Below are 13,778 nucleotides of genomic sequence, written 5' to 3'. Positions count from 1 at the left end.
AACCCTTTATAACCACCACTTACTCCATATTCATTTTCAACTCATTTCTACCAATGGTGCTATTTCTATATGGTTTTATGTACGATTTGTACTTGATTTCACATGGGTTTTTTCCTTTCAAAATGATCCTGATGTGGGTTTAGTCTAGCTATGATTTTTATTTTATTTTTGTGGCAAAATATTCATCTATGTTTCAAAGGGAATTTCTACCTTCAATTCTCCCTGAGTCTTTTTCTTTTCCTTATATATTTACATGCAACTCCAATAATTAGCTTCTTATTGGACATTCTATCTTGGAACAATGATTTTTTTTTTTACAAGCAGTGTGCCATACTGTTCAATTAAAGTAGTGTTCAACTTATGATGTACATTATGATGTACATAGTTGAACAGTCCAAGACAAACCTTGATAAGCTCTTGCAAGGTATGAGCCCTAGGTTTAATTTAAATTTTTTCTTAATTTTATAAATGCCAAAAAAAAAAATCTGTTCTCTGATTTTATTTGAGTCATGCAAGGGAACTTCAATTCCAATTTTGTTTACACGGTTGGAATAAGTCTTCCATCTTATATCACATATCCATCTTATAACTTCTGTTCTCTCAAAAAAAAAAAACTTATACTATATGATGATTTGCGACTCTTTATTTTCCTTTATTCATTCATATTAAAAGCAATGTTACAAAATCAGTTGTTACATTTTTTTTAATTACGGATTATTATTATTTTTGTCAAACAACCGAGAAACCAATATAGATTATAAGCTACGGGACAAAACGAAGTTTATAATCGAATTAAGCCAATAAAGATGAAGATCAAAGTTAAGTTTGTTGTGTTATGTTTCTTGCCCTCATTGTAGAAAAAATGTTAGTTCCAGTGAGATAGACTTCAATTGTGGGCATTGTACTAAAAAAGTCGACTATCAAAATATTAGGTGAGGTCATTTGAAGTAATTATTTTTTACCCAATTTCGATACATGTTGTTTGAAGTAATTACAATGAATCTTTATAGGTACAGTTTGGAGCTTCAAGTCAACGACTCTACGGACTCAACAATGTTTGTATTGTTTGCCGAAGTTTTAGGAGCCTTGGAAAAAATTTCAGTGACAACTTATTAGTCTTAATAAGTAGAAATGTACCGTTTTATTATGGGTATAAATGTATTAGTCATAATTTATTTTTATTTATGCTAATATTTTATTGCAATAAAAACAATTTACTACAAGAACATTTGCATTCTTTTCATCTTCTGGTCTTGATTAATCAATCATGATGGTTTCTTTTTGGGAAGCTGAAAATTTTAACATCAATGCAATAAGTAGATATCTATTTTAATCAACTTCATGTCTAATCATACATAAATCAATTTAACAAGATCTTAAGTAATATACATTAAAAAAAAATCAGAAGCAATATGTAAATAGTTTTGGAAAAATATTGTTTAAAAACAACAAATCCGAAGTTATGTTTACCTTACAATCAAATGACCAATTACATCTATTTTTTTTGCATAAACGTTGTGAGCAAATGAAATAAGATGCCTTTAGGATAAGAAACTTATATGGAGGATTTCACACATGGGCGAGATGAAGAACATAGGGAGTGCACACTTCTTTGACTTTGATATTGTATTTGGCGTTTGTCGAAATACAAGATCAATTGACGCAATTTTTAATAAATTAGAGACCAAGAAACAATTTGACGTAATTTTTAAAACACAATCGATCATAAAACTATATGTGATTATACTTGATGAAAACATTATTTTTGCCACTTTTACATAAATTTTATATATGTATGATTAGACATGAAGTTGATTAACTATATTTATTGAAACCTTGCTACCCTCTCTTCTTAACTATATTGTTTGAAACCCGTTCAACGCACGGGTTATATCCCTAGTTATGACCCTAAGACGAAGCAATTGTCTTCACGAAATTACTCGAACATTTAAGACTACGACACTAATTTATGTATTCTTTCCAACACAACTAGTTTCATTACATACATAATGAGTTTCCTAAATCAAGTTATAGTTCTTGTCAAAAAAATAAATAAATAAATCAAGATAAAAAAAGTTATTTCTAGCAGATTGGTTCAGAGTAATTTATGAAGCAAAACACCTCACTTCAATATAAAACTATAAAACTTTATAGAAACAAAAGAATAAATTAGTTGTCCTTGTGAGCATAGCTCAACTGGTAGGGACAATGCACAATATATGCAAGGTCTGAGATTCAAACCCCAGCCACCACCAAAAAAAAGTATAAATTAGCTTTCAATCAAAAATAACACCTAGCGACATTTTAATCCAGCTATGTCTGAATTCTTTTTCGCAGAAAAATATTTCAATTTCTCTTGGGTTTTAAATGTTTTTTTTAAGAAAACTAAAATAAAATTACATTACCAAACGGTCAAGACTTCCTAGCATAAGGTGTGCGAGAGAGAAAATGTTAAATTAAAATGTTACAAAAGTTTAGGTAAAGGTTTCAAATATCTTAATTTCTCTTTCTACCGTAATCAACTATATCACATATTAATCCATGTAAAAAAAGGACAAAATACATCAATTAATCCCAAATTTAAAATTCTAAGTGATAAAATCATATTCCACAAATTCATATATTATCATTCAAATAAAACTCATACAAAGTAGAAGAGAATAGTATCATATCACAATAAAATTTTAGGGGTAACTATTGTCATAAAAGTCCTCATCTCCACATAATATCTCAAAACTGAAACTCTTTGCAGTAGAAAACACCAAACACATAACATGTATTTCTAACATCCAGTAATATCAAACCATTTAGGATTATCACAATATATTCATGTATGCAAAAAGATTAACTTTCCTTAGCACATCCTCAGAAAGGTTTTGAAGGGGACTCTATGGTACCTTTGAATTTATTTACTTATTTTTATAACACCTAGCGACATTTTAATCCAGCTATGTCTGAATTCTTTTTCGCAGAAAAATATTTCAATTTCTCTTGGGTTTTAAATGTTTTTTTTAAGAAAACTAAAATAAAATTACATTACCAAACGGTCAAGACTTCCTAGCATAAGGTGTGCGAGAGAGAAAATGTTAAATTAAAATGTTACAAAAGTTTAGGTAAAGGTTTCAAATATCTTAATTTCTCTTTCTACCGTAATCAACTATATCACATATTAATCCATGTAAAAAAAGGACAAAATACATCAATTAATCCCAAATTTAAAATTCTAAGTGATAAAATCATATTCCACAAATTCATATATTATCATTCAAATAAAACTCATACAAAGTAGAAGAGAATAGTATCATATCACAATAAAATTTTAGGGGTAACTATTGTCATAAAAGTCCTCATCTCCACATAATATCTCAAAACTGAAACTCTTTGCAGTAGAAAACACCAAACACATAACATGTATTTCTAACATCCAGTAATATCAAACCATTTAGGATTATCACAATATATTCATGTATGCAAAAAGATTAACTTTCCTTAGCACATCCTCAGAAAGGTTTTGAAGGGGACTCTATGGTACCTTTGAATTTATTTACTTATTTTTATAAAATATTACATTTGAATTTATAAAGAAAAGATGGTGAATTCATAGTCAAACTTGATTTCAAGATCTTCCATGGGGAAAAACCCAAAATCTACTTTCTTGAGATCCTCCATGAATGAAACTTTGAGTAATTCTCCTTTTCCTTCATGGTGTGAATCATGAAAGTTCCTCTTTCTCTTCTTCACCACTTCTCTCTTTCTATTCTTATTTTAAGCTTCCAACACACACTTGCTATTTTTTTTTTAATTTTTTACTACTTCTTATTTTATTTTTATGCTTTATATTTATTTATTAAATCCACGTCATATTCTGAGTACACCGCGCACACACCCACTTATTTACTTATGCACAATTTCTAACTTAATTACCTAACTCAAGAGATTTAATTGTTATTTTTATACTCTTGAGTGGTGCTATTCACTGCGATTGAAAACATAACGAACCTATTACGAATAGTTTGCATCCGTTAGATCTGGCATATACACGATACATGGGTCGCTGGTCAATAAAGAGTTAGAGAAGGATATTATTATTTGTACTGTCGTGATCTTCTTGTGATGATATTTATCGGAATAAGTAGCATTATCGGATACTCTTTATTACTCCAGGATAATTTTTTCAAGATGTTACACATTTATTTTAGAAAAAAATGCTTTATAGAGACTTCAACTATAGAAGTTAATTCTTTCAAAAAAAAAGAAAAAAACTATAGAAGTTAAAGATACCTCTAATACTTGACAACTTACAATATCGCTAAATCACTTTTATTTTTATTAGCTAATATCAAGCTTTATCTACAACAATTTCACCATTTATTCGTTCAATTGTACTACCATCTCTAGTACATATTTTTTTTAAAGCAGGCTCTCTAGTACATAATTGAAGCCAGTACCTCTCCACATATACCAACTTTAAATTTGTGGGCCACTTCCTCTTGTACTACTAGTACCTGCCCCTCCACCTCCACCCGCTCCTACACCCACTTGTGCACCGCCACTTGCTCCTACACCTCCTCCAGCACCTGCAGCGGCTCCTCCTCCTGCACCTCCTCCTGCACCAACACCAGCTCCTCCTACGGCTCCAACACCTCCTCCAGCACCAGCTCCTCCTCCCAAACCTCCGCCAGCACCAACACCTCCACCTACACCTCCTCCAGCACCGATTCCACCTCCTAAACCTCCACCAGCACCAGCACCTCCTCCTACGGCTCCACCAACACCTCCACCTGCTCCTCCACCTGCACCTCCTCCTACGGCTCCACCAGCACCTCCGCCTAAACCTCCTCCAGCACCGACTCCTCCTCCTAAACCTCCACCAGCACCAACACCTCCACGTGCTCCTCCACCTGCACCAGCACCTCCTCCTACACCTCCACCAACACCTCCACGTGTTCCTCCACCAGCACCTCCACCAGCACCTCCTCCTAAACCTCCTCCAGCACCGACACCTCCACGTGCTCCTCCACCTGCACCAGCACCTCCTCCTACACCTCCACCAACACCTCCACGTGCTCCTCCACCAGCACCTCCTCCTACGCCTCCACCAGCACCACCACCTCCTCCTACGGCTCCACCAGCACCTCCTCCTAAACCTCCTCCAGCACCGATTCCTCCTCCTAAACCTCCACCAGCACCGACACCTCCACGTGCTCCTCCACCTGCACCAGCACCTCCTCCTACACCTCCACCAACACCTCCACGTGCTCCTCCACCACCACCTCCTCCTATGGCTCCACCAGCACCTCCTCCAGCACCAATTCCTCCTCCTAAACCTCCACCAGCACCGACACCTCCACGTGCTCCTCCACCTGCACCAGCACCTCCTCCTACACCTCCACGTGCTCCTCCACCAGCACCTCCTCCTACGGCCCCTCCAGCACCACCACCAACTCCTCCTCCAGCACCTCCACCAGCACCGACTCCTCCTCCTAAACCTCCACCAGCACCAACTCCTATGCTTCCACCACCACCAGCACCTCCTCCTATGGCTCCACCAACACCTCCTCCTAAACCTCCACCAACACTACCTCCACCACCTCCACGTGCTCCTCCACCGGCACCTCCAGCACCTCCTCCTAAACCTCCACCAGCACCACCACCAACTCCTCCTCCTAAACCTCCACCAGCACCAACTCCTACGCTTCCACCACCACCAGCACCTCCTCCTACGGCTCCACCACCACCAGCACCTCCTCCTACGACTCCACCAACTCCTCCTCCTAAACCTCCACCAGCACTACCTCCACCACCTCCACCAGCACCACCACCAACTCCTCCTCCAGCACCTCCACCTACACCTCCTCCAGCACCGATTCCTCCTCCTAAACCTCCACCAGCACCAACTCCTACGCTTCCACCACCACCAGCACCTCCTCCTATGGCTCCACCAACTCCTCCTCCTAAACCTCCACCAGCACTACCTCCACCACCTCCGCCAGCACCACCACCAACTCCTCCTCCACCACCTCCACTTACACCTCCTCCAGCACCAGCTCCTCCTCCTAAACCTCCCCCAGCACCAACTCCTACACTTCCACCTCCACCAACTCCTCCTCCAGCACCTCCTCCAGCACCAACACCAACACCTCTTCCTTTACAATTTTTAACTTTTTTTCCATCTACTGTTCCAGTGATTATTATGGTTAATAAAACAACGTGCATTATAACATTACGTGAAAGCTTAGACATAATGTTGTGGAAGTTGTAGTATTAACGATATAATGTATCACAAGAGAAAATTTGTTTGTAAAAGAATGTAGTTAGATTGGTTATGACACAAACATTTCTATTTATAGGGTAATTTTGAACATATGATGTTAATGATGCAGTGACTAGCACTAAAGTTTGACGAATTTCTGCATGCTTTTAGGAGTAGCTTATAGCCACGTTTGCAACCTGTAGTTGCACTGAAATTACCAACTTGATTTAGTGCATATGCCGACATGCATTTTGAACACTTAAATAGTACGTGTCAATATGGACTACGATCAAATTTATTTTTCGGATACCATCAATATTGTTTTTTTTAGGGTTCCATCAGTATTATTAATCGTTAGCACAATGCACATTTGATCCTCCATTATAAGGATCAACAAACCACTCAAAAAAAACGTGTCCATGATGATGCCTCTTTCATTTCAAAATAAAGATCCCGATAATTTAGGTCATTTGAAAAATAAAAGTTGAAAACATTTTACAAAAATTATTTGATATTTTGGAAAGTTTAGAAAAAATTTTCCTGTTTTAAATTTGTATTCTTAACAAATGTTTAAGATTAATTAGCACAATTTTTTTGTCAAAAGAAAGACCGGTTAGCATTTTCCTCCAATAATTGGTACATAAAAATCAGTATGTATTTAAAAAGTTAAAAATATAATTATTTTTTGAAATATTGTAAAAAAAATTAACATTTTTAATTTTATATCTAAAAATAGAAAACATAAAAAATATAAAAATCATTAGCTCGTAAAAAAAGTTCTTCAGTAAAATGATCATATGATAATGAATCTTAATGAAAAAGTTTTGAAGTAAAATGATCATTTTTTTTGTGTGAATCAGGTATCATCTACGTGCAACTGTAGAGATTAATCTCTTGAGTCGGGTATGATGGATGACAAAGTTTTCTTTCAAGAAATTTAAGGTAGAAGAGATCATGTATTATATCATTGAAGTGCTTTTGAGCAAGTAAAATGATCATATAAATCAAACGATAATATTTTATCATGAATATATCTTTATTTGAACAGATCATGAATTATATCTGATAATGATTATATATGTTACAATTCATATGTATAGAAATTTTAAAAAAGGATTATTACATGCATGCACTGCACTGCACCACTCCTGAGCTGTTGACAATGCCAAGCAAGATCATCAACCAGTATGTTGTCATTCGTTCACTCAGTTATACTGCTAATGCGCTTCATCATCAAAATATATATATTTATAGTGCGTTTGTCAAAAATGTCAAGTGTATTGAACACGGCACGCGTGGTTCTCAATCCAACGAAGTTTTCTTTTTCTTTTTTTGGTAACAATTGTCAAACTAGGATCAACTCAATGATGTATATATTGATTCTAGTTGGATCATAAGGCAAAATTAATATTTAAAATTCCAAAAAATGTAAGTGAATTATTATTTTACCCATCAAAGATTTAGCACTTAGATTTAAATTTTATAATAAAGTTTTAATACTTAACAAGGCAACTATCAGCAACTAAAAACATAGAAACATATAGCTACTGAGATAGGACTATTCCTTGCTTATGTTGCTCCTGGCTTACTCGTGCAGTTTAATCTTGTTCATATACCTCATCGTTTGTTTGTTTATGCTGTTGCATGTATTTGCTGTAAATGTAATTGGGCTAAGGCCAAGATTCTATGGCTTAATTCAATTTCCCTGTATTTTGAAAACATCTCACAGAAAAACATCACAAGCAAAATATTATTATGATAGAAAATTATTATATACATTTTTGTATTTCACCCCATCTATTTTTACATATTTAAACCTTTTTATTCTAACTTTCTTATATTTTACACTCATTGAGTCTCAGAGTAGGTTATGAGAAATTCTTTTGTGGTCATAATCCCTGTATTTTTTTTATAAAATTACAAAACGAAAATTAGGGGGGGCAAAAACCAAAATTGTAAAGTGATAGAATGGAAACCAGTTGGTTCAGTGAGCTTAGCTAAGTTGTAGAGAAATTGCATACTATATTTGTGGGTTTGGGTTCGAACTCTGACACCCCACTTAATTCTAGGCACTGAGCAATTTGATAAAACAAGAATGTAAACTAGTTGTTGCTTTTGATAAAATTAAGTTATAAGTTAGAGGAGAGTTATGAACACTCTCTCTTAAGTTAACTAATAGCGCATAAGTTGGCTGATAGTTGATAACTTATAATTTGTGATTTATAGCTGAAAAGCTAAATAATTGAAATTAAAATGTTAGCCCGTTCGATAAATTAAGTCGTCGCAAGTAAAAATTAATATAAAGGGCAAAGGGCAACCCGGTGCACTAAAGCTCCCGCATACGCAGGGTCCGGGAAGGGGTCCCACCATTTTTGGTGTATTGTACGCAGTCTTACCCTGTTTTTACACAAGAGGCTATTTCCAGGACTTGAACCAGTGACCTTTCAGTCACATGACAACAACTTTACCAGTTGCGTCAAGGTTACCCCTCAAAAATTAATATAAAAGAACATAATTATTTAATTTTAATTTTTAAATATATTTTATTTCAAATGTATTAAAAATCATTATAAACTAAAATAATAATAATAATGTGAATTCTAGATCAAATCCCCACCCTCACTTCCTCACTTCTTTCTTTCATTCCCAACTCTAACAAAAAAAAAACGAATTTCAGAACTAAAAACAACTACCGCCCTCCTGCAAGCACCACCGCGCCACACCACATCGCACCACCCTCTCCTCTCCACTGATTCAGTTTATATTCCACCATTTCATTGTTTTTGCGCCACCATGTGTCGTGGCAAAAGCTTTTTAACGTTGATGTAATTATTTGCACTCCACTTGTGCTTTTTCTTTTATGTTGTTATGGTTCTTGCATATGCAGTTATTTATCATCCTGAAGAAGGTTGCATGGAGTAGTAATAACGTGCCTGTATGATTTGAGTTAGTGGGTGTTATTTACTTTACAAAAAGTTAAAAAAATAAGAGAAATGATATTTGTACAATCATTTTATTACAACTTTTTGACAACTTTCTCTCTTACTCACATGATGTTATTATACTCTCTCTTCCTTTTTCTCTCTCCATTGTTTTTGACCAATCAAAAGAGAGAAAAACAAAGTTGTCATTAAATAAATGTACATATATCATTGCTCAAAAAATAATAAGGTTAAAAATGAGAGAAAATGTGAAAGCTATAAACTAATAAAAAAAACTTGTTACTAAACTATAAACTAACTTACTTGTTACCAAACATAAAGCTAAACCAAAGTTCACTAAAGAAAATCTACTTAAAGAAACTATTTAAATGATGTGTATTTTTGTATTCGCGGCTGAATGATATTTATTTGGGATTGTGAGATGTGACCAGTATTTTTTGTGTGCCACTGTCACTAAACTACCTTGTCACTCATTAAATAATTCAATTTCCACCCAAGAAAAAACTGTAGCAACTTTGTTTTTCTCAATCCACGATTTATTTTCTCTATTTGATGTTAAAATATTTTATTTCCGTGAATAGAAGTAGAACTTGAATATCCCTGTGAACTTAGTTTAGTTGGTAAAGATATTGCATATTATATCTAGAGGCCGGTGTTCGAACCCCGAACATTCTACTTTTCCACATTTAAAATGTGTAAGCTCTAGTCACTAGGCTACTTGACCAAAAAGAAGTAGAACTTGGATTGGAAAATTGCTCTTGGGCATTAATAAAACTCCCAGCCATCCTAAGATAAACAAATTATCCCCAACGACAGTTAGCTGTTGTTCGGTAAGAAACGGCAGTTAATTACCGTTCCAGATCAAAACTACACATAGGAAACAAAAAAAATAAAAACACCATAACAAAAAACAGTGTCGTTGAACACCGAGTAATTTCTCTAGTAAGTTATTATTAATGGATTCTTCAATCATCTTCATTCTTGTCCCACTTGGATATCCCGCACATCTATTGAGAAGCTTAGCTGCCCAGTGTTGGGATTATTCTCAAGATTTTAGTTTACATGAACACGGCATACATAATGTAATTAACTAGTAAAAATTCAAAAAACTCATGATATAATTTTTTTTAAAATTCGGTATCCGATCCAAGAACCAACTAATTTAAGAGGATAAAAAAAATCTCATAGTATTATTTGGCAAAATACCTCTTTTGGTCTTTTAAGTTTGACAAAAATACCGGATTAGTCCTTTAAGTTTTTTAAGTTTCAAATAGGTCTTTATTACCCTTTTAAGGACCTATTTGAAACATAAAAACTTAAAAAACTTTAAATAAGTGCATTAAATTAACAATTTAAAAGACTTATTTCAAACTTAAAAAAATTTAAAGGACGTATTTGAATTTTATAAAAATTTAAAAAACCTGTTTAAAACTTAAAAAACTTAAAACTAACTTGGTATTTTTGTCAATCTTAAAAGGACTACAAAAGGTATTTTGCCAAATTATTTTAAAAGTATCTTTAATTTTTTTTGTTCTTTTGAAACGGTAATTAACTACCTTTGTATACCCAACGGTTAACTGCCATTGGGGCAACTTAATCATTGCAAGGTGACCGAAAGAAAATTTGGAAGTTAAAGAGCTATTTTCTTGGATTAAATTTGGAAGTTAAAAAGCAATTTTCTTGGATTGGTATCTCAACAAGTAATTCATCGGATTCCTTCCGCAGATAGAGAGAAAGAATTAAGTCCGCGAAGAATCAACAGTTATTTTATGGATAATGCTAACAAGTGTCTTAAGAAAACTTGTTAAGATGTTCAAAAATAAAAAATTTATTTTGAAAATTGTAAATTTAACACATTGAAACAACAAAAAATAACTTTTCTACCAATATTTCATCAATTATTTCTAATTTTAAATTTTTAACAAATGTCTTTAGGACACTTTTTAGCATGACCCTAATTTTATGTTTTCACATTCCTGTCTTACCCTTCCAAAAGTTGCCGACTACTCGTTGAAAATAGATAAATTCTTTTGAATTCATTCATTTTTCATAATTTATATATGTTGAGTGAGTGAGTGGATTTGATTACAAAACATTAAATAATTCAATTTCCACTCATAGAAGAAAAAGCTGTGTGGATTCATTCATCAAATACAGAAAAAGCTGAGTGGATTCATTCATCAAGCTAATAGCACTATTCTTTAATTAAGTTACAAAATCTAGTTCTTTAATTGTACTATGATAAACAAATGGGACAAAACGTTCGGACTTTCTCTGCAAAATATAAATAACAAAAATTACAAATACATATTGCTTCTATTTGCTTTAACTCGGCCAAAAAGCTAAAGTAAAAAAAAAATTGCTACTAACAATCAAGTAAGAATTATTAATTACATTCCATTTGCATCTACGCCTCCAAATTAATAAAGAAAAACATCTAAACCTATGAGTACGTGAATGATGTCAAACTATCCCAACTAAGAGCAGCCGTTATACTGCTGTATTCCTTTGGTGGTAGCAATGAGACTTAGTAAGTTTTCTTTCGCAACGTTGGCTTCCTCGCATCTTTTCTTGAAGTTGATGTGGTTCCCGGCGCAGGTATGTCTATCGTAGCTTGATACAAATCGTTCAATCTTCACATAGGGTTAGGAAGAGGGGGTCAATAAAGAAACATTGCCATAAAGTTCAAAAACTAGTGGAAGTTAAGGTAAATAGGAATATGAATATCAAACTTACCTGGGGATGCTGATAAATAGTGCAACAACTAGAAATGCAATTATAAGAGGAAATACTGGTGCTGGAGTCAACTCCTGCATTGTAGAAGATTAAGATTAAAAAATATCTTTTGTTCAAATGAGAACAGAAGGGAACCGAAAAATAGTAAATAGGCCAATCTTGAAAACTAAATGCAATTAGGCAAAAATATAAAGGATGGAAATAAAAGAAAAAACCTGCTTCAGCTGATCATCAATCCTGTATCTCAGTGGGCCCACATGGGTTTGAACATTTTTGTCCAAGTCGACCTCAATGATATCAGATTCAAATCTAAGTGAGCTTGATGGGAGACCAGATCGAAGTTGTAGAAGGTGCCTGCCCTTCGATAAGCCCTTCACTTGGAAGAAGTTCGAAATTGGCAGGGGGAAGACTGACTCTATCTTGCTTGTCTCACTAGCAGACCTGATTTCTACCATCAGATGTTTACGAAGCTCATCCGTACCGTTTCCTTCAACATGACAACTTACAATTGTCATATCTGGCTCCTCAAAAACTATAAAATCCAAACCCTTGATATCCTCAGTTCCAACCTGGAAACATAAACCAACCAGTTTACACCAGGATCAGCATACTGACAGCAAAGCTAAACAAGATAGTAAAAAGGAACCAAGTACTAACCTTAACAGAAAGAGAATCTGGAGATGCACGCTCTATATTAGAACTTCCCATAACATCCCTTTTAGCGACTTTGATAGCATAGACAGTATCAGGCAGTAGTCCTCTCAGACGATAATTCCCAGACGAATCTGTTACGGTTTCCTCAAAATAGCCTTTTGACACTGACCGGGCTTCAACTGAAACTCCTCCTTTGGGTTGGCCAGATAACAGAGTGACTAAGCCAATAGCACTGTAAGAATTTATTTAATTCAGTATTTTTCCAGAGTGAAGTTAGAAAGTACAGGCAAGGGAGGTCACAGGTTGTACAGCAATACAATATAATTTTTACGAAAAAAAATATAATGCAATTATGCAAACATGTCCGTTGCTCAGTGGTTAGGTAAAGGCTGTCAGTAATTTCTCTGGGTACGAGTTTTATATCCTCCGTCACCCTATCATCAGCAATAGTTTAATACCCTCTTGAAATAAGGAAAATTAGTAGTCCTAACGTTGCAAGATAAGAAGGATTGCAATCCACTGTAATCATGCATGTTGCATACATCCCCAACAACCAAGCCTTATCCCACTAAGTGGGGTCAGCTAATAATTCCGTCAACCCGTTAGGACAACTACACATTCAAATGGAATTTACTACACAATTCAGGAATGTAATACACAACAGCCAACATAAAACCCCGTTGATCGTCGAATCTACATGAAATAGATCAATGACGACTTTCATGTACCTGGCTGGAAAATTTAAATAGTTGAAGTGGAGCCTGGTTTGCAAATGACAGTAGGGTGTGTGTGTGTGTGTGTGTGTGTGTGTAAATAGTTACTATTGAAAATATATTTATTTGCTCAGAGATGATATTTGATGAGTTGTACTCCACTCAAACTTCCCAATCCGAACACACCAATACTAGATATAAACTAAAAAGCCTTTCCCCAAGGGTTACAGAACACTCTTATTTACATCAGTGGTGTACCTCCTACACTGTTTTTAAACAAGAGAAGATGTCTATGTTTGTCTCAAAATTAGTCACCGCAGCGCAGGGTCTCAATTAGTTAAAATAACTAGGAAGGCAATAATTGTGCATATATCATATCAATTATTGGAAGTTAAGAAGTCCCATGTAGTAGGGAACAAGGAAAACTAAGGTGTTTATAAGGTGGAGAGTTTGACTCCATTAGTTCAAACTTTTGGACCA

General features: G+C 34.8%; 2 protein-coding genes across 5 annotated transcripts in view; both read right to left on the bottom strand.

Annotated features, from left to right (window-relative positions):
- Positions 1-4,306: 4,306 nt before the first annotated feature.
- LOC146911125 (uncharacterized) lies at positions 4,307-6,402 on the bottom strand. 4 transcript variants are annotated; one of them, XM_085730828.1, is made up of 2 exons: positions 5,058-6,402; positions 4,307-4,937 (listed from the first exon to the last, which is right to left on the bottom strand). In XM_085730828.1, the coding sequence occupies exons 1-2, from the start codon at positions 6,241-6,243 to the stop codon at positions 4,468-4,470; spliced, it is 1,656 nt and encodes a 551-aa protein (XP_085586954.1). In that variant the 5' UTR covers positions 6,244-6,402; the 3' UTR covers positions 4,307-4,467. The 4 variants fall into 4 exon arrangements, with proteins under 4 accessions (XP_085586954.1, XP_085586955.1, XP_085586956.1 ...); XM_085730829.1 differs by having other exon boundaries at positions 4,307-4,985; positions 5,148-6,402; XM_085730830.1 differs by having other exon boundaries at positions 4,307-4,781; positions 5,112-6,400.
- A 4,945-nt stretch (positions 6,403-11,347) lies between these two features.
- The window catches only part of LOC146911124 (Carbohydrate-binding-like fold), a 17,733-nt gene continuing 15,302 nt past the window's right edge, over positions 11,348-13,778 (bottom strand). Inside the window, exons 24-27 of the mRNA XM_085730824.1 lie at positions 12,589-12,817; positions 12,147-12,500; positions 11,932-12,005; positions 11,348-11,828 (exon numbers count right to left, since the gene is read on the bottom strand). Coding sequence (XP_085586950.1) covers positions 11,723-11,828; positions 11,932-12,005; positions 12,147-12,500; positions 12,589-12,817 — 763 coding nt within the window. The 3' untranslated portion in view covers positions 11,348-11,722. The remainder of the gene's footprint in view (positions 11,829-11,931; positions 12,006-12,146; positions 12,501-12,588; positions 12,818-13,778) is intronic.

Source organism: Medicago sativa, chromosome 7, assembly GCF_051527215.1.
Source record: "Medicago sativa cultivar Bolivia chromosome 7, Bolivia_mono, whole genome shotgun sequence".
NCBI classification, from domain to species: Eukaryota; Viridiplantae; Streptophyta; class Magnoliopsida; order Fabales; family Fabaceae; genus Medicago; species Medicago sativa.
Note: the sequence above shows the minus strand (reverse complement) of the source record. Positions and strands in the feature narration are given on the sequence as shown.